The following is a 22,013-nucleotide window of genomic DNA, read 5'->3' as shown; positions in this document are numbered from 1 at the left end:
ACTAGACGTTGCTAGGGATGGTTGACATGAAACTGATGTTTCGACATAGTGTCGAGATCCCGAAGCGCAAGTGTTTAGAAACACTGCACCAAAGCACAAGTCGAAACACCCAGGTCACGTGACTACGATGGAATGAACCGCTGATTACTCTGGCATGTTTTACACAGCAAACTCCCAGCACTGAAAGAACAACCTTGGCCACTACGCTGTTAACAATTTCCTGTAGAATCTACGGTAACTTACTGGAAGCAGTTTGCCAGTAACTTACTGTAAATCATTTACAGCAAAAAATACTGTATTTACATTTACAGCACCATTTATCTTGCTGTATATGTGTTTACAGGACTGTATGTATCTCTTTGCAGTAAAATATACAGAAATTTTCATGATTTGACTTGTAAATACAGTAACATACCGCATTACTGTCCTAAAGTGACATACAAAAATCGTTAACAGTGTAGTGGGAGCCTAACTTTCCAGTTTACGTTTTTTTTTAAAAGATAACGAATGTGCCTGGAACAGATTGAACCAATGAGGACAGGATAATGTAGAGAATTTTAATGATCAATCTGTTCAACTTTGCAGTTTGGATTGATGGGTCAGATGACAAAGAGCTTCAGTGGTTCCTTCCCTGCGTTCATCACCCAATCAGCCGGAATTTTTCATAACAGACAAAGCAGCTCCTTAAAGCTGAACATATTCAAATTATGAAATGGCAGCCCAGAGTCCCGATATAAACCTGGATGGGCCAATGAAATGACCACATTGAAATGGTCTATAGGCAATGTATTTTGATGCACAGATTTATTAAACAGATATATTTATTCAAATAATATTTGAAATATTCATTGTGGAAGGAATGTGGTGAAATGAAAAATGAATCAAAAAATGAGTAGCTGCACAGTGGCACAGTGGGTAGCATGTTCACCTCACAGCAAGAAGGTCGCTGGTTCGAGCCTTAGCTGGGTCAGTTGGTGTTTCTGTGTGGAGTTTGCATGTTCTCCCTGTGTTGGTGTGGGTTTTCCAGGTGCTCTGGTTTCCCCCACAGTCCAAAGACATGTGGTATAGGTGAATTGGGTAAGCTAAATTGTCTGTAGTGTGTGAATGAGTGTATGGTTTCCCAGTGATGTCTTGCAGCTAGAAAGACATCTGCTGCGTAAAACATATGCTGGATAAGTAGGTGGTTCATTCTGCTGTGGCGACCCCAGATTAATAAAGGGACTACGCTGAAAAGAAAATGAATAATAATAAGTATCATTTTTTCAATATGTGTTTACATTATGTTAGTCAGTGAATGGACAGTACTGCTGAGTGTGTGTTTGTGTGTGTGTGCAGTGAATGGGCAGTGCTGGGCTTGCTGTGCCTGTATTGTAGAGCTGGTACGGTAAACTGAGGCAGCATCAGTCTGTCCGGCGCCGCTGCCTGACAGCCAGCATTACATCCGATGGCGAACCACATTCACATTTCTCGCGTAGAAGGGTTGGCTGGTGGCAGCGATTCTAAGCCGTATCTTCTTGATCCGAAAATGAAGTTTAGTCTCAGTTTACCTCAGCCTCCAGCCACATCCGATGCATTTCTTCTGTCGCTTCCCCGAATCGGCCGAGCCGATGCAGCACTTCCCTGTGATGCGGTAAGAGCAGCCGCAGCCTGTGCGTGTACGTGTGTGTGTGGCTCTATTTACTTACTGCTTTATGAGGATATGAAGTCACTGGTATTTATAAAGACGACATGTAAAGTGTTATTTTCTCAAGGAGACATATGCAGTTACGTAATAGCCAGTAGTAAGGCTGAGGCAGTGAATGAGCACTTTATTTCATTCAGAAAATGCAGGTATAACCACACCACGGTTAACCATATCGATTTTATCCTCTTAGTCAGAGTTATCAAAGAAATTCTGATTTAATGGCTGTTCAAATTGGTCGTTCATCCCTCAGACTAGTGATTGTAAACGGGAATAGCCTTGCTCATCGTTCGAGTGTTCAAAACCAAATTATGTAATTTGTGTTATGGTTTCAGGTAGCCAGTTTGTCCACCTCACAGTCATGTTTTCTTAAATTCAGTTCGATTGTAAAGTGAAATATATGATATTATATTTCGTATAAGACTTCATTAATTAATCACACTAATTTGATGATATTTCAATAACATTTTTTTTTTTATCCCACCCATTATAATTCTAGCCTATAATATTCCTATGGCATATTTCATGACTAGAAATAGTCAGACATGTTAGACGTGATTATATGTTAGACATGATTATATTTACCTTCTTAAATCATTAAAGTGGGGTTAAAATCATTAGGACATAGGCTATGTTTGCTAGAAAGGCGTAACGCTTTTAGTTTTGAGTGCGATGAATAGGCTTTGGGACACTGACGGTGTGTTTTCGGACGGAGTTGTTTAAAGATGCTCCTTTTACGCTCAATATTTTGATATAAGCAGACATTTTACTCGGTGTTACGCTTGCTATTCCAGTTATTTACTTTATATATTTCTCGTCAGTGCAGTGTTTTCAGAATATGGAATATTAATATGACTGCATAAGTAGGATTGCTGTCCAGTAGCCTAGCTGAGGAGGAACAGTAGTAGGTCGCGTTTCCTTGGAAACCAAAAGACTGCTGCTTTGCCACCTCCATTTTCAAGACACGAGGTAAAAATACTCCTGTTATGTTTGTTATATAACCTTATATTATATGTGTTCGTTTGAATAATCTTATTTTTGTGTAGCCTATGTAATCGTGGCTTAATTTATACGAGAATTCCGCGTTAAGTATGTTCGCTGTGATGTAGGCATTGAAGCTGAAGCTAGCCTAGTGGATTTTTGATTAAGTGCTCGTGACCGAATCAATATTTCAGTCACGTGATTGTGTATCTAACTTGATAACTTTATCTGTTAACACTGAGTGATGGATTAATAAATCCATAATGACTACATATTGATTATATGTAGACTCCTGACTAAAGCATAGTGATTATGGCATGGCCATTATTGCAATCATCAATTATGGGCAGGCTGCATGGATTGATATGTATGCTGTGTACACTATATAATACTGTAAAGTAGACCCACGCTGACCATATGATTTTATGAGGAATAAATTAGTCTGCAATAATGCTTTTCTTAGACATTTTTTCATGTTCCTAGTCTTAAAACTCTTAAATCAAGAAGCATTATTGTTTTATTTTCAGAAATAGTAAGTCAAAATTAAGTGATTTTTTCATTAAAACCAGCCAAATAATGTGCCAGTGGGGTAAGTAATTCAGCCTGATCTCATGAGCAAACGTAAGTATTTGATATTTTGTCAGTTTAGTGGCTAATTCGTACCCCTAACCCTACCCCTAAACCCAACCGTGATGAGGGTGATGAGCAAATCGTTCTGAATTGTACGAATTAGATCTTACGAATTCATACGAATTAGCCACAAAATCAAAAAGTTACGAATTGCCGTTAGATTGTGTTGAATCTTATTTCAAACCAAATAACAACATTATTTAGCTTGTTTTAAGAAAAAACTCATACAATTCTGACTTATTTCTGAAAACAAAACAATATTTTTAACCTGTCTAAAAATGCTTCTTAATATAAGACTTTTTTAGATAATTGGACTACAGTCAAAACCAAAACTCTAAGTAAAAGCAGTGTAAGAAGGTTGAAACGGAAGCTTTAGCTGATATTGATTACAAAATAGATGATAACAATGTTAAAGATATTGAAGTGGAGGAAAACAAGCAGACAAACTATGCTATTCAGAATGATACAATGAAATAAAGTTGATGTTGTGTGCAAATTAGCAAGGCACAATATTAATTAACAGCAGTTATAGTTTTAGTGTTAAGATTTAGTTTACTGTTAGTAGCATGCAAATATACATATTACTGATATCTTGTTTGAGTCAAAGAGAAATATTCTCTTTTTTGTGTCTGAATAGGTTCCATTGTCATTCATTTTAGCATTTATGACATTTGTCAAAAGTTTACATCTTGCAGAATCTGGAAAAAAAGTTAATTATTTTATTACAGCTGAACTCACATGTAGCTTTTACAAAGGGTTTGAATTCTGAGGCTCCAGAAGGAGATGCAATAGGAGTCAGGGGTGAAAACTTTTGAACAGTTTAAAAAAGTGTAATTTTTTTTCTTATTTTGCCTAAATATATTTTAGTTTTTATTTAATACTGCACTTCAGAAGCTACAGAATATACTGTATTTAGCATGTTTCCCAGAAGACAAAATAAGTTAAATTACCCTGATCGTCATATTCAAGTGTTTTCAACCCCTGGATCTTAATCACTGCATTGTTTGACAACACAGTATTAAGAATCAAGTGTATGTAAACTTTTTTGTTTAAAACGAAGCTGTTTTTATCAATTCAACTATTATTCTCTCTTGTGGACTACATGTAAACATCTTATGCGAAATAACTTAGGTTAGTACTAAAACATAGGCTTTTTGTTTGATCTTTCTTTTGGGGTAAAATAATCTACATTTTGAAGGTTCTGCAAATTGCATGAACATGTTGACTTTAAAAATGAAACATCATACTTACTTTTATCTGTGCTATTGAATATTTAAAAGAATAAGTGATCTACTTTCAGCATATGACAAATGTGTGAAACCTTTAGTGGTTTGCAGGATAGTGTCAGCGCATTAAGGTTTTAAAGTTACGCTTAATCTTCTGGATATGCTGTGACATTTGTGATTATTTCATCTTGGTTGCTTTATTTCTGCATTATTTTATACTTTTTTGTCAGGCAGTAGATTTTACTTATAGAAAAAACAGTTCAAGTCATAATAGTTGATTAATAAAGTTCAAGATTAGTTCAGGCTTTTCTGAAGTTAAGGTTTTAGAATAAAAAATAATAAATAAAAATAATAATCAATACCCTTGGCTATCATGTAATTTCATTTCATTCAGCACAATCTGGGCTGCAATGATATACAACAAAGATGGATGCATATGCAAGTCTCAGAAACAAAACCAATAATCACATAATATTTCTGAAAACATGCCTGACAAGATCAAGATTTGTTGGTACTTAAACTACTAAACAATTTTAGTGTGAAATATATATTTTGACCTTTAAAATGTTTTTTAAAAAATTTAAAACTGCTTTTATTCTAGCCAAAATAAAACAAATAAGACTTTTTCCAGAAGAAAAAATATTATTAGACATACAGTGAAAATTTCCTTGCTCTGTTCAACATTATATGGGAAATATTAAAAAAAGAAATAAAATTCAAAGGGGGGCTCAAAATTGTGACTTCAACTGTGTGTGTGTATATATATATATATATATATATATATATATATATATATATATATATATATATATATATATAGATAGATATATATATAATGGAAAAAAGCAAATATATTAACATCCTAAAGCTTGAAAACCCAATTTGATCTCTGACCCAAATACAACTAAGTTACATTAAAATAAAGTGTTACCAATGCAACAATTACAGAAAATTTTTCAATTTAATTAAAACTGTGTTTTAAAGTATTCTACTTTGCACTACTAGTTCAATGAAACACATCTGCTACAGAACAAATATGAGAGAAAAAATAACAATGGCCACATCTGACCCCATCTGTTCATGTGTTTTTGTGATTCACCAGCTGGTAACCCTTCAGTTTTTAAATTATTATTATTATTATTATTATTATTATTATTATTATTATTATTATTATTATTATTATTTCTAGTGATGTTACCCATTCTCTGACGACATGGGCTTAATCAAATATCCTTTCACTCACCGGAACTTACGATATAGTTTAAAAATTCACACACACACGTAAAAAAATGAATTTTTCCTCCTAGCTATAGTCAAACTTGTAATTGAGCAATTACAGCGTTATGGATGTGAAAACTTAAAACATCAATTCACACAGAAAGTATGTTAACATTATATTGAAACGTGTTTATATTTTACAAAACAACTAACCACAGAGTTACGGGATCAGAAAAATATCAATCTGTGAACATTTTTTATATTTTAAATGAGGGAAATAAACATGCGTTATAAATGAGATCGATAAAGTCTGCAAGTTTACAGTATACATACTCTACCTGACAAAAGTCTTGTCGCTTATCCAAGTTTTAGGAACAACTAATAATAACTTGACTTCTAGTTGATCATTTGGTATAAGAGGTGGCTTATAAGGCAAAGGCCTCTAGATTACGCTTATTTTATCAAAATAAAATATGATCATGCCTTGATTTTTAATGATTTAATTAGGACAGTAAGGTCTGACTTTGCTTAGACAAAATTCTTGTCACTTAACAGAAATAATGTCCAGTATAGAATATGTGGTCATGCTACAGTGGAAACAGAATGAATATTGTGTCTGACTCCATCATGAGCTTGGAGGACTGCATCCATACATCTCTGACATGACTCAAATCACTGATTAATAAAGTCATCTGGAATGCCAAAGAAAGCGTTCTTGCAGGACTCCCAGAGTTCATCAAGATTCTTTGGATTCATCGTCAACGTCTCCTCCTTCATCTTACCCCAGACAAGCTCAATAATGTTCATGTCTGGTGACTGGGCTGGCCAATCCTGGAGCAGCTTGACCTTATTTGCTTTCAGGAACTTTGATGTGGAGAAGTATGAGAAGGAGCTCTATCCTGCTGAAGAATTTGCCCTCTCCTGTGGTTTGTAATGTAATGGGCAGCACAAATGTCTTAATACCTCAGGCTGTTGATGTTGCCATCCACTCTGCAGATCTCTCGCACGCCCCCATACTGAATGTAACCCCAAACCATGACTTTTCCTTCACCAAACTTGAATGATATCTGTATAAATCTTAGGTCCATGCGGGTTCCAGTAGGTCTTCTCCAGTATTAGTGATGATTATGATGCTGCTCAACAGATGATTCATCAGTAAAATTCTACCTTCTGCAACTTTTCCAAATGATCAACTAGAAGTCAAGTTATTATTTCTTGCTCTTACAACTGGGATCGACCACAAGACTTTAGTCAGGTAGTGTACTTTGTAGAAATTCTGTGAATTAAACTGCACAACCCAAAATAAATAATGCTAATCAAAGGAATAAGAGTCGGCTCTCTATAGAACAAACATGATTGATTTTATTTTATTTTATATTTTTTCATTTATGAGGATAAAGCTTGGTTATGGATGTGACTCCTCTCCATTAAAGATTTGACAGATGTGAAATTGGCACTTTGGTAAATCGAATATAATTGCTTGAAAACACTGACAGAGACATTTTTGAGTATTTTTAGAGTGCTGTAAAATACAAACCTAGTAAAGGTTTTGCTTTTTTTCATGGCAAGGTTGACACTTGCATAGAATCATTCATAGTACTACATACGAACTTGTATTTCATTGTATTACAAACACATACACACACATATAAGGATGATTTTGTTTTCCTCCTAGCTACATTCAAACTTTCTTTTCTTTGTGGAAGACAAAACTAAAAAAGACACCCCAAACTCACTATACTTGATGCTTTTTAAAGCACTTAGGCTTATTTGAGTTCCTGAAAGTGTTTAATGCATTTTCGCAGAAGTTGAAAATGGTCCTAAAATGACTGCACAGTTGAATTGAAGCTCACTTAAGGGAGCGGGAGCTCTCAGTGCAGTCAAGTGAATGGGCAGATCATTTAAAAGGCCACATTAGATGCCACTGGAGTCAGTACAGAAGAGCAGCGTGGATACAACAGGAGGGTAGTTCCTTTATTGATTTCACATGTTGCCAGTCTCTGATTGCTCAACGTGCTGAATCAAGACTGTTTGGAGTGCCAGGCTTTTACAGAGATCACTTTCACACGCTCCACTGGAAGAGGTTAAGATGAGTTCCTGAGAATTTCCCATGACAGCAGTGGCATCAGATTAAAAAAAAATTACATTCTGCTATATATGGTTTTTTTAACGTCATCTGTTTATTTGATTCAGTGACATTTGCCACAACCATAGACTGGTTTTGCGGTAGACATTTGCAGACCAAGACTGGTTACTCACTGAAGCTAAGCAGGGCTGAGCCTGGTCAGTACCTGGATGAGAGACCACATGAGAAAACTAGGTTGCTGTTGGAAGAGGTGTTAGTGAGGCCAGCAGGGGGCGCTCAACCTGCAGTCTGTGTGAGTTCAAGGGGACACCATACTGTCAGTGAGCACCGTCTTTCGGATGAGATGTTAAACCAAGCTCCTGAGGTTATTAAAAATCCCATGGCACTTCTCGTAAAGAGTAGAGGTGTAATCCTGGTGTCCTGGTCAAATTCCCTCCATTGGCCCTTACCTGCCATGATCTCCCAATCATCCCCATCCACCGCATTGGTTCTATCACTAGCCCATTTCTCACAGTGATACTGGAAAATTTCTGAAACGACTTTACTGGTAAGTGTAAAAAAGCACTGTTCACACAGGCAAGGAGGCTGAAGTATTATTCCAGAAAAGACCATTCACACATCTATTCCAAAATACCGCTAAATTCTGACATCATAAACCAGAAATGACCTCTAAACGGCTGGGCTTGTATTTGTAAAAATTTGACTACATTACAAACTCTGTGAATGGATAAGTGTTGTGAACAACTTCGATAAAAATCTATAGAGGAACACGTTCGCATGTCGAGATGTACATAATATGTGTGTGTGCTGGCGCTCAGTGACTGCATCACGTGCACATGCGACGTGTCAAGCAACTGAAGGAGGCAGAGCTTGAAGGTAAACAAACAGTTTATCATAAGCATCTTATCAATCATTATTTACACAGTTGGCATTCAAGGGAGAACATAGAAACGTTATCTGACCAACACCTAGCAGCTAAATGTGTCTGGAAAAAATATTAAAAGGCTTATATCTTGATAAACAGCGTGGATGCGAATGAGTGTTCTGATTGGCTAAAGTAGATGTCTCACGTCAGTACGTTCTAGACGTGAATGCGCTCTTTCCAGCAATCTTCCTTCCGCGTTCACAGAGCGGAGCATTCCGGCAAATTACCGGTAATGTTACAACTTCTCTTTCCGGAAAATAGCCAGAACGAATTTACCAGTATTTTCGAAAAGGGCCTGTTCACACATACTGACCTTTCCAGAAAATTGCCAGTACTTTTCCGGAAAGGTCTCTCCACTCCCCCTTTATACCTGGTGTGTGGTGAGCGCACTGGCACCGTTTTCTTGTGGCTGCCGTCGCATCATCCAAGTGGATGCTGCACACTGGTGGTGGCGTGGAGCAACTCCCACCCATGAAGTGCTTTGGGTGTATGGACATACACGATAAATGCACTATATAAACACACATTACATTACATTACATTACATTTAAGACACGGCACTTAAAAGCAGTTTTGAGTGCAATTAGCTACAAAGTAACAAGTTACTGTAATTAGATTATATTCCTGCAGAAAGGTAAAGTAAGGGATTACTTTTCATTTTCAAGTAATTTAATTACAGCAACTTATAATGTACTTGTTTAAATAATGTACATAAATTCAACAGTTCTGGATTAATCAATTATGAGAAGCAGAGTAATTCATTTATCATGTAGATTGAACATGCTTGGGGTGGCACCTCACAGCAAGAAGGTTGCTGGTTCGAATCCCTGGACCAGTTGGCATTTCTGTGTGGAGTTCGCATATTCTCCCCGTCTTCGTGTGGGTTTTCTCTAGGTGCTCCGGTTTCCTGTCCAAAGACATGCGCTATTGGTGAATTGGCTAGGCTAAATTGTCTGTGGTGTATGTGTGTGAGTGAGAGTGTATGGGTGTTTCCCAGAGATGGGTTGCAGCTGGAAGCTGCGTAAAACATATGCTGGATAAGTTGGCGGCTAATTCTGCTGTGGCGACTTCTTACCCCTTTTAATAAAAAGACTAAGCTGAGAAGAAAATGATTGAATGAATGAATGAGTATGCGTGTAATTATATGTAAATTCAACACAATCTCACGGCAATTCGTAACTTTTTGATTTAGTGGCTAATTCGTATGAATTCGTACGATCTAATTCGTACATTTTCGTACGATTAGCTCATCCCCCAATGGCGGTTGGGTTTAGGGGTGGGGTTAGGTGCCACGCCTCCTTTTTAAAATCGTATAATTTCGTACGAATGAACTCGTACGAATTCGTACGAATTAGCCACTAAACTGACAAAACATAAAATACTTACGTTTTCTCGTGAGATCAGGCTGGTAAATTAGCTATTAAATGTAAAAGTTGCAAATTGCAATGAATAGTATGCAGTGTAAAAATAAAAAATAAAAATAGTACTGCTTTAAATAGTTTTTGTTGAATCAAAAGAAATTTTCTAGTCATCTCAACTTACATTAGTCAAACTGACAAAATATATTAAGCTAAACGTGTTCATTTATTAAAATAAGGAACATTAAAAAAAAACATTTGTTGTCTTTTTTTCATATCATTTTTAACAGTGTACAGTGAAAAAAAATACTGTGTACATTTTACTTAAAAAAATTGAGGCAACCATTTGCATTAGCCTTTTGAGTATTTCAAACTCATTTTATTCGAGTTTGTCCTATTACACTTTGCATGTTCTCAGCTTGCATTTCAAGCAACATCAATTCAATTCATCAGTTTTCAACTTGTAATTTTAAGTGAATCAAACCTGATTTTAAGTAAAATGTACTTATTTATCCTAGTGATCCACACTGTATTATAAGTTACTATTATTCAGTGAAACTTGTGCTTTTTAATAATGCAAAAAAAATAAATTCTATTTAAATTAAGTTTATAAAATCCTTTAAAAAAACACATAATTTTTTTTTACATGAATCATTTTTGTACAAACATTAATCTTTATTTTTCTACAGGTATCAAACAATAAACACCAAACAGTCAAATGTATTTATTTAACTGAAAAACTAGTGAGTTGCCAGGTTTATTTCGTTTATTTGCGTCAGCTGATGTTTTTTTTGTGTGTGTGTTTTTTTGTGTGTGTAAAAGGCACCGTTTTATGGATTCTGACATGGACTATGAGAGGCCAAATGTCGAGACTATCAAGTGTGTGGTGGTTGGGGACAATGCAGTTGGAAAGACGCGGTTAATCTGTGCCCGGGCCTGCAATGCAACGCTTACACAGTACCAACTACTTGCCACACACGTGCCCACAGTCTGGGCAATAGATCAGTACAGAGTCTGCCAGGAGGTGAGGAGTGCCTGATATCATTTTCTTGTTGATTCACAGATCTTATATAAAAGAAAAGTTGATGAAAAAGCATTTGATGAATCAATAATCTGATTGGAAATGTGCTGTACGCAGTTTCTCGGGTAAATCTCCATGCATGTGATAGGTGTGTCTCTCCGGACAGGTTCTAGAAAGATCCAGGGACGTGGTGGATGATGTCAGTGTGTCTTTACGTCTCTGGGACACCTTTGGGGACCATCACAAGGACCGCAGATTTGCGTATGGCAGGTCAACATGGGCTATTATTACTCTGCTTCGTTCTAGATCAAATCTATTTGTCACAGGGTACAATTCTCGCTATTAACAGATGAGTTTTAGCTCTAAAAACTCTGAATCTCATTAATAATTATTGAGATATTTGTTGGGTTTAGGATTAGGGACACAGAATCAGATAATTCAGAATATGGACTTATTAATTACTAATAAACAGCCAATTTTGTGCTAATAGGCTAGTAATAAGCCATTAGTTATTAGTGAGAATTGGTCCCTATACTAAAGTGTTACCAATATATAGATAATCCTTATAAATTACTAAGGATATTGTTTATCATTCTTACATTGAAGAATGCAGGCAGGGCAACATGGATTATTATTACTCTAGTTCTACAATCCACGCTATTAACACATTATTAACTATGACGTTATGATGCTCCTAAAAACTTCTAAATTTGCTGCTCTTTAATAGTTATTGAGATAATAGTTGGGATTAGGATTAAGATGCAGAATAAGATCATGCAGAATATGTACTTAATAATTACTAATAAACAGCCAGCATTGTGTTAATATCAATCCACTAGTAAGATAATAGTGAGAATTGCTCCCTATAGTAAAGTGTTATCAAAATATATTGATAATATACTTTTATACTACTTATAAATACTTCATACAAAATCAAAAATATTTGTCAGTTTATTTTAGGGTACAATTCTCGCTATTAACAAACCATTAACCCTACCTGCCAACACTCCCATTTTTCCCGGGAGTCTCCTGTATTTCACACCGATCTCCAGCCACCCTCCCGTTTTGTTATTTCTCCCGGAAAACTCCCGTAATTCCACGCCTCGGGTCCTCAACTTTTTGGTTTTTCCCAACATCCCGCCCCGCTCACCTGATCGTCAACTTTGGTCGTATCTTAACGCCACCGCCACCTGAAACCCTGTCCTGGTACATTTACTAACAAAACACAAACAACCCCCCACCCCTCGGTCTCCCGGAATTTCATAAAACAAATGTTGTCAGGTGTGCTATTAACTATGACTTTAAAAACTCCTAATTTGCTGCTCTTTAATAGTTATTAAAATAATAGCTGGGTTGAGGATGATTAGAATGCAGAATAAGGTGATGCAGAATATATACTTATTAATTACTAATAAACAGCCAATATTGTGCTAATAGGCAAGTAATAAGTTATGGTCCCTATACTAAAGTGTTACCAATATATTTATACTCTTTTTTTTTAAATGACCAAGCATATTGTTTATCGTTATTCAGTTTTAATGTTGTCCTTTTTTTCCTAATTGTTCCATGTCATGGATTTTGTGAATATGTAGATACTAGACAAAGCAGTACATTATCTACGAGTATTGAATAACGAGTATTGTTTGCTAAGTTCCCACAAATGTAAAGTTGTGGCATCCTGTGGAGCTGTATAAGATTCAAATTTGCTTTCCATGAGAAGCTTTGCAGATGTAAAAAGTGACCCACCAATCTGATCGTTTTTTTTTATATATGTTATTGAGTTATCTTTGGTTTATTAACAGGTCTGATGTGGTGGTGTTGTGTTTCTCCATTGCAAACCCAAACTCACTGCACCATGTAAGGACGATGTGGTATCCTGAGATCAAGCATTTCTGTCCCAGAGCTCCTGTTATCTTAGTGGGCTGCCAGCTCGACCTGCGCTACGCTGACTTGGAGGCAGTGAACAGAGCTCGACGCCCACTGGCCAGGTAAAAAAACCACAGTAACTGTGACTTACAGAGGTGTCCAGTCCTGCTTTCGGAGAGCCAGGGTTCTGGAGAGTTGAGCAGAACACACATCTGCCTGAATATTTGGCCAAGTCCCATCTTGACCCCTTGAGGTTTTGCTTGAGTCCACACTTTCCATCTACAGTAATGCCACCTTTGCTACTGGGCAGAAGCTTGCTGAAAGCTGAAATGCAGAATCAGCTGAAGTGTGCATTAAGAGTAAATAGGGGATGAAAAATGGTGGTCATGAGCATCATTTCTGGAAGCTGAAATGATAAATGGGACTCTCTCTATATAAAGATGGCGGCCAATATAAACGTGAGAACTAAAAGTAGTTACAACCCTGGTCTAGGGACAATGCCGCAATGTAAAGGATCACCAGACAAATAAAATTAAAAATAAAATCTTTTTTTTTGTCTTTTTCTTTTTTATCACCCCAAAAACGTGAGGCCAACTACCTTGGAGTGGACCCACAGAAAAATAATAAACGTACACACTAACTAAACACCCAAATAAAACTAACTACACCTAATAAAATAACAGAAATGTACTTTCTCTTAATTTATTAACAGAAAAATACAAACTCCACCCCTACCTCCCTAACTAGTTATAAAACCAGGAGAAAACATTTACAGAAACGAAAAGTGTGGTGTCCAACCCCTACTGCCTCTTACCGTGTACAATATTCAATGTTTACAATCAACAAACAAACAAACCATAAACAAAATAATAGGAGGGAGAAACACGGATGGATATACAACAAGGAGTCAACACTTATACATCGACACGGGAAACACAGTCAACAATAACACTTAGCAACAAGAATAATTTTATATCACACAAACCCAAAATAACACGCCAACCAAAAAAATCGCTCTCACCCCACGCCCATTTTTCCCTTTTTTAAAGTACGTCCTGGGTTACTTCATCCAATCCCAGGGCACGTCGTCTACGTCAGTGTTTCCCAACCCTGTTCCTGGAGGCACACCAACAGTACATATTTTGGATGTCTCCATTATCTAACCCATTCATTTCAGGTTTTGAAGTCTCTTCTGATGTTATGATAAGATGATTCAGGTGTGTTTGATTAGAGAGAGGTTGAAAATGTGGACTGTTGGTGTGCCTTCAGGAACAGGGTTGAGAAACACTAGTCTACGTAACTAGGCCAGGGCCTGCAGATGTAAAGAGAGGGACAGAAAGACACACACACCTGCCAACGCAACAAAGTGGACCATTTAGGATTGAGTTATCCATATGATCCTGAAAAGCTTTATTAGTTTTAGGTTTGTTTAACCAGGACTGGAGCTAAACTCTGGAGAAAAGTTGTCCTCTGTGTGCAAGACTGGACAGCCTGGTTGTAAACCTTTGAACTAGGTCTGGGCAATTAATCGAATTGAAATCGCAAATCTGTGATCGTCATGTACATCTTTTCAAGGAAGCATTGTAAATCTCCTCTGAAGGACAGAGGGCTACGAAACTGTCCATATATACATGAAGGAACCCAGGAAATCCCCTGGGGAAACTAGCGGTTGTTGAATAAACAGAAGATGTTACTGCTTTCTTTGATTCAGCATGACTAATAAACACATAACTGTGGCATCATCTCACAGATTGATCCATTTCACACTTGACTGTAGTTTTGAGGTGAGTTTGGGGTAAACCATGTTAATTAATCTTGTAATTTTATATGTGACATGTACTCCAGCTGTAGTTCATTGAGAAGCAACACATTAAGAGGAATTATTGCAGAAAGCTTGTCTTGATGTTGACCGATTAAACCAAATTCGAGTTTAAACCATTTTTTTTGCCTTGATTATCAGTGTACTATGAGTCTGTTTAGTAAACTCTGCTCCATCTAAAACAGGGGTGTCTAAAGTCAGTCCTGGAGGGCCAGTGTCCTGGAGAGATTGGCTCCAATCCTAATCAAAAACACCTGAACAGGCTAATCAAGCTCTTACTAGATATACTAAAAACTTCCTGGCAGATGTGTTGTAGCAAGTTGGAGCTAAACTCAGCAGAACACCGGCCTCCAGGATCGAGCTTGGACACCGCCTGATCTAAACGCACGTCCTAGAGGATTAATAGAACTGGTTTTATTGTCAAAATGCGCCTGAAAATGGCCTCGATTAAATCACCCTGCCCTGCTTTGACCCTGTCAATTCTGCAGTAAAGCACCGAGCTGGGCAATTCTGACCCTTGAGATCCAATTTTTCTGCACTGTTTAACTCAAAGCCTGATTAAACTCATCTGCCTATAGCTTTCGGGTGGGCATGGTCAGACTGCTCTTTGGCCTCATTGACTTTCATTCATATGCATACGAATGTGCCAGTGCGGAAACGCAAGCTCATGAGAAAAGTTTGGCATTTCGCTGCAGTCCAAAGCTCAAGTTTAGGTGAACTCTGAACTTTGGGAAGGATTTTAAAGCAAATAATGACTTGCATTTCAGTTTCTTTTTTATGCAACAATACTGAATACATTTGTTGTGCAAGTGTGGTATGGAATAATCATATACTATTTTGATACTATTTTATACTACCTTTACAGCGAGCATTTTCAACTTTTGGAGCCTGAAGAACAGGCCTGGGCAAATCTGGGCAGGATGCGTGAAAGTTCTTAAGCTAAAAAATCCCTTAGTTTGAAGGTTAAGAGTACCCTTAGTAAATCTTGGCTTGCAAGAACAAAAACCGAAGAGTCAACTTAAGGAATTTAAGGCTGCCATTAAGTATTTCCCCTTAATGACCTAATTGTTCCCTTAACCGTTGCTACAAGGTCCTTAGTAATCATTTCCCCTTAATAAATCTAAGGGTCCAAAACAGCTCCCTCAACTGAGCAAATGACACTCAAAATGCAAGCATTCTCATCCAAATAAAAATGTTTTAGATAAAAGACTTGCAGAATTGTAAAACAAAAATAGATAAATAGTTTAATAGAACCATTTAATGAACAATATAACATACACAGCATCTGCAAAGGAGTGCATCCATATGAAATTGCCATTTCAGTTCAGCTTCAAAAGGCTCTACGTGATTCCAGCCCAGTTTTATAGGTCCTCCATATGTAATGACGAGATCGACTCGATAAGGGAAAGAAAACGGCACAGATCGTGGTTCGTTGTGATTTGTTTACGTACCTATAGCAACCGCGAAGCCCATTGTCATATGTTGCCAGAAACTACTGTGAATTGCTTGAAAAAGGCACTTAGGTAAGGGTGACAGTTAAGAAGTTTGTTGCAACGCTCTTAATGAAATCCCTTACCTCTGGAATTTTCTCCCCGCAGGGAAACCCTTAAATTAAACCACTTAAAGGACATTCATATATCCGGCATTGGCCCTCCATTTTATGCAGAAATAAAAATTGTCTGCCTGTAGATTTCTAGTAATCCTAAAGGCCTTAGTTAGCTTGTTCAGATGAGTTTCAAGACACTTTTTGCACTGCTCAGTATGGCATATTTACAGTGATGGAACATCCAATGATGCTGGTAGTGACGATTCTCTCTGACAAATCAGTGCGAATCAATCTCAGATGCTTTACTAACAGTTTGACTCACTTGGAACATCACCTGAGGTGGTACAAAAAGTACCAAGTACTAGATACAGAATGCTAGGTACACAAATCTTTTATAGCAGAAAATGATGGGATGAAAATGGCATTTTTCGATTTTCGTCCAAAAGAGAAAAATGTCTGAAGAAAGGTTATGCTGTGCCGCACTGCCAGACGTGCTGGTTTCACTCTCCCTTCAGCTTCAGACACTGCATACCGGATGCAGAAACTGCGCATTATTACCAATAATTCCAATTCACTACACACAGGCCATTTTTTTCCTACATTGACCAAATCGCAAGAGCAGTAGAGCATTCGCCGCAATCAAATTTCAAAGTAGCTTAATATTTTGGTGTAGTCTATCTGGTTATGCATAAACTTTTTAAGCTTTAAAAATGTATATTATTCAATAAAAGATTGGTCAAGATCTGCCAAGCGCATCCAGAAGTTTTGGTTTTGGTCTAGAATTTTCATTTCTGTGCATCCTTACTCTCTAAGAAAGTGGACTTATGGCCAGAGTCACCCACTCTATGCACTAAAAACTTCTAGGTTGGTGCGTTGGGACATTGTTGGAGTCTGCTGAGGCATTATTTGCTATTAAAGAAAGTAAGTCATACATTTGGAATAACACAAGGGTGGTAAACAAGATGGAATTAAAATTTTAAAGCACTAGTACCCTGACACAATGTTGTTTTTTGTTTCAGACCCATTAAATCCAATGAAATACTGGCACCAGAGAAAGGTCGTGAGGTGGCTAAAGAACTAGGTGTCCCATATTACGAGACCAGCATAGTTGCTCAGTTTGGGGTCAAGGACGTTTTTGACAATGCCATTCGTGCGGCCCTCATCTCCCGTCGTCATCTGCAGTTCTGGAAGTCACATTTACGAAACGTTCAAAGGCCACTCCTGCAAGCCCCCTTCCTTCCACCTAAACCTCCTCCGCCCATTATAACAGTTCCTGCTCCTCCAAGTAACATAGAAGAGCATCCGAGCCGTCTGTTGGAAGATCCACTGTGTGCAGATGTGATCTTAGTCCTCCAGGAACGCCAGAGGATCTTCGCCCATCGTATTTACCTCGCCACATCTTCTTCCAAGTTCTACGATCTCTTCTTGACTGAACCTCGGGGCACTGAGGAGACCGAACGGGAACGTGAACGACCTAGAGGACCCCCACTTTCTGGTCGTGATTTGCTGATGCGCGCAGCTAGTTTTGACATTTGTGAAAGCAGTGACGATGGAGATAGAGCAAACTTGCGTGCGTGTACAAGTGATGGAACTTTAAAAGGTGATGGCGATCGTCGTGGTCGTCTGCTTCCTGCATTGAGTCGTGCTTTCATTAGCATCCAAGAAGAAATGGTGGATGACCCTGTGACTTTCAATCCGAGAAAAATGACTGTTGTGCACATGGACCCTTCAATGCAACCTGGTCCGTTCAGATCAGTGCTGCGGTACCTGTACACAGGCAAACTGGACGAGCGGGAGAAGGAGCTAATGCAGGTGGCTCACATTGCTGAGCTGCTGGAAGTGTTTGACCTGCGCATGATGGTGGCTAACATTCTGAACGATGAGGCATTCATGAATCAGGAAATCACCAAGGCCTTTCATGTGAGAAGAACCAATCGGGTCAAAGAATGTCTGGCCAAAGGGACCTTCTCTGGTAAGAGGCATGTGAATTGATTGTTGACTTGGTAGTTAATAGGGATAGTCTAGTAATACAAACAAGCAACTAGTGGCTTATTAAGTTGGACAAGCTAGGTTTTCAGAATTGTTGCTGTAACCTAAATGCAGGGTTTTCACGCTTTCACGAACAGCAGATTCAATTACTTTTTAAACCACTAAATATACACATCAAGAACCTTTGTAATTCATGACACCACCCTACAGTATGTAGACCCCAGTGTTAGGCAGTAGCGTCGCTACTAGCTTAACTACATTTCTCAATAGCGTAACGGTAGCGTCGATACTTTATAAATCCAATAGCTTTTCAGTAGCGAAGCTATTTTTTTACTCACGTAGCGCAGTAGCTTCCACACAAGCTACATTTACCGATCGCAGCTCAATAAGTGACAGTACCGACATTCACGGAGCTGTGAGTCCGGTGTCTAGCCGATGAAGGTAAATCCATATGATGGCGAGAATGACGATTTCTTCTTCTTCCTGTTTTACGATGGTTAACAACTAACTTTTTGGTGCGTTACTGCCACCTTATGTAAGTTAGTTTAATTTAATGCTAATTCGTAAATATTTCCCTTTACTATACATTACTATAGTATTTTAAATGTGTAGCACCTGGTTTTATTTTTGTTTTTGCTGTTAAATACTATAATTTGTTTCTGTTTGGTACAATATTGTTTACAGTAAACAACTAAACAATTCTGCCCATATAATTCATTGACAGTTTTAGTAATCACTAAGATATGATTGATAATTTAAGTTGCTTCGATTTAAAACTGAAAATTGCAAAAATAGCTTAAATGTAGCTTAGCTACTTTTGCAAAGTAGGTTTTAGATTAGCTTGCTACATTTCCCATGGTATAGCTTTTAGTGTAGTTAAGCTTTATTTTAAGTAGTGTAGCTAATAGCTTAGCTCACTACATTTTTCAAGTAGCTTGCCCAACACTGGTAGACCCACTTACACTTAAAATTTACATAAAAATGTCGTTTTACTTAAAAATGTCAAAATTTTACATTTCAAAAAGCCAAGTTTCATATGATTTTTAATAAAATTTCATAAATTCAATACTGGTCATATTCCAATGCGGTTTCTGAAATATTGATATAAAAATGTATGTTATTGATATTTATGATATTAACGTAAAATAAAATGAAACTAATAATTGTAAAGCAAAAAATGTTTTTTGTTATACAAGAAAACAACTTGTTGCGTTTGTTGCAACGGGCATTGATGCTGTCCTCACAGGAAATACAACTCGTTTACTTCACTCCACAAGCTTACGATCTGTGTGTGCGTGAGTCTGTGTTGCAAACTATGTGTTTGCATTTAGCGCGAGCCTCCGCTGACTGCGCGCGCACAGCCGAGATCTGTGAAGGCTTTTATACTTGACGCGCTCGCCAGAAACACGAACATTTCTTATGTGTGATTGCCAACTGTGCAGACGAATATCAAATATGGCAAATTAGAAAAGGTTGGTCAGTTCAATTATGTTACTATAAGTAATGTTTATTCAGCAATAATTCTTCAGTACAGTTAGCAGAACCGGTAACATTAGAGCTTATATATACTTCGGTCATTTATAATGTACCACCGATACCGATAAAGTACCGAGTTTCGGTACCCATCCCTACTGCCGTAGGAGAAGCCACAGTGGGCTTTTTTACATATATAATGAATAACTTGCACATAAAAGCTTAATTATACTTCTGCGTCGAGTGATCATCGTGACCCCCCAGCCTTGCACGTAGTCGTACATTTATACTTCTGCGTGCTGTTTGTGTTGCTCTGCAATAACACTTTCCAAAACGCTAGCTGGCAGCAAGTTTTTATGTTCCCCTGAGTGAGTTTCTTCGTGGGTGTTTTGTTTTTTCTGAACGCTACCTTAATGTACAATTAGCTAAAACTCGCTCATTCAGAGGTGGGAACCGGCAGACGTGCAACAACTTTAATCATAAGCTAAACACAAAACAGTTTTCATCTGGAGCTCCTTCACGGGACTCAACACTTGTAAACAATCAATCCATCAGGCTCTAGCTCTCAGAACTGCCCACGCTCGTCAGCGATACCAAGCTGCACTATGACGTGTAGTTAAATTTTTTGATAGGTGCACGTCACCATCGCTGTCAGCCAGGGCATGGGCTATGCGACCGCGCTAAGGCTGCGCTGGACCACACATGTGCCCTTGACAAAGAAGTATACATGTAAATCAACCTTTAGAAGACAAAGACGAAACTCAATGAACGCTCAACATAGTTCTGAAGGTAATAATAATAACCCACTGTGATTACAGACTTCGGCTAACATAATTAATACTGTAATTACCAAAACAACATTACCACTGGTTTGTCCATAAATGTCGTCCCATTGCACTTATTTTTGTTATCATATGATCTCTTAAACAAAATCACATGACTTTTTTGATGCGCATGCTGGAATTTATTCACTAAATGTGCTCTCATCAAGTTTATACACATTTTTTCACATCAGATAAAAAGTTTATTTTACTCAGTTATATGGATATGTTTTATTTGTGCAGTTTTTTTTAAATGTATTTGCATCTTGGTATATTATTTTAATGTAATATGTGCATAAAAAATGATATGAATGCAAACATAGCTGTTGACTAGTTTTGTTGTCCCTTTTGACATTTTTTGCAAATGCTACCGCATCCTTCCTGCACTGTAAAAATGCTGGGTTCCACGCAATTGCTTCTTGTTATCTCAACACAAATTGATTAAGTTAACATTGAAGTGGATTAAACATAAAATAATTAAGTTGTCCCAAAAAAAACCTCAGGAATTATGTTCAGCTCATTTTAAATAAGTAGTGTGAGTGTGTGTCATGTACAATAATACTTTCAGGTGGATATTAAAAAGCTAAAGTTTGCCTTTTTGGTATCTAAACACATAGCGCGCAGTGTTCATTTTAGCAGAGCGCCACTTCGCGTAACCAAAGCAATTTTTAATATGGACTCAACCAGAATTTCTCTTCAAGCTATTTTCCCCTTTACTTCAGCTCAATTATTCACCCCCATAGAGAAAAACAAGCCCACCTATTTTGTCAGCTGGCACTCGGTTTCATAATCAGTGCTGTTCTGGCTTTTCAACGCTCTCAGGGTTTAGAGGACATCAAGCTGTCTTGTAATGCTGACCTAGCTTTTCCCTCTCCTAACATAAACACGGAGCATTTCTATTTATTTATACTCGAGTGAAGCACTATAATTGAGCTTTAGTGGAACATAATATTAAGCCACTGTCACAAATAATTGGAGAATACGGTCTTATATTTCAGATTAAACCATGCCAACATAACTATAGTGGTAGTTTTAGTTGTGTTTGTTTCAGAAACTTTTTCCTTTTGTTTTAGTGAACTAATAAGATACTACAATAAATATAATACAGTAAGTTATCAATATATACAACTGAAGCCAAAATTATTAACCTTCTGTGAAATTGTATTTATTTTAAAAATATTTCCCACGTGTTGTTTGGGAAATATAGAGAGATTTTTTTCAACACATTTCTAAACATGATCGATTTAAAGGTGCAGTATGTAAGTTTGACACCCAGTGGTTGAACTAGGTATTGCAAGCCTGGTTCAAAACACACGTAAACGCAGGTTGCCAGATTGATGAATCCAACAGCAGTGTGCATAACTGTCAAGTCT

General features: G+C 37.4%; 1 protein-coding gene across 1 annotated transcript in view; it reads left to right on the top strand.

Moving 5' to 3' along the window:
* Positions 1 to 1,518: 1,518 nt before the first annotated feature.
* rhobtb2a (Rho related BTB domain containing 2a) overlaps positions 1,519 to 22,013 on the top strand; it is a 33,420-nt gene continuing 12,925 nt past the window's right edge. The window contains exons 1-5 of the mRNA XM_056464356.1: positions 1,519 to 1,630; positions 10,928 to 11,129; positions 11,293 to 11,396; positions 12,929 to 13,114; positions 17,377 to 18,329. Coding sequence (XP_056320331.1) covers positions 1,569 to 1,630; positions 10,928 to 11,129; positions 11,293 to 11,396; positions 12,929 to 13,114; positions 17,377 to 18,329 — 1,507 coding nt within the window. The 5' untranslated portion in view covers positions 1,519 to 1,568. The remainder of the gene's footprint in view (positions 1,631 to 10,927; positions 11,130 to 11,292; positions 11,397 to 12,928; positions 13,115 to 17,376; positions 18,330 to 22,013) is intronic.

The sequence above is a fragment of the Danio aesculapii genome, chromosome 8 (assembly GCF_903798145.1).
Source record: "Danio aesculapii chromosome 8, fDanAes4.1, whole genome shotgun sequence".
Lineage (NCBI taxonomy): Eukaryota > Metazoa > Chordata > Actinopteri > Cypriniformes > Danionidae > Danio > Danio aesculapii.
The sequence above is the reverse complement of the archived record's forward strand: the minus strand, read 5'-3'. Positions and strand labels throughout refer to the sequence as shown.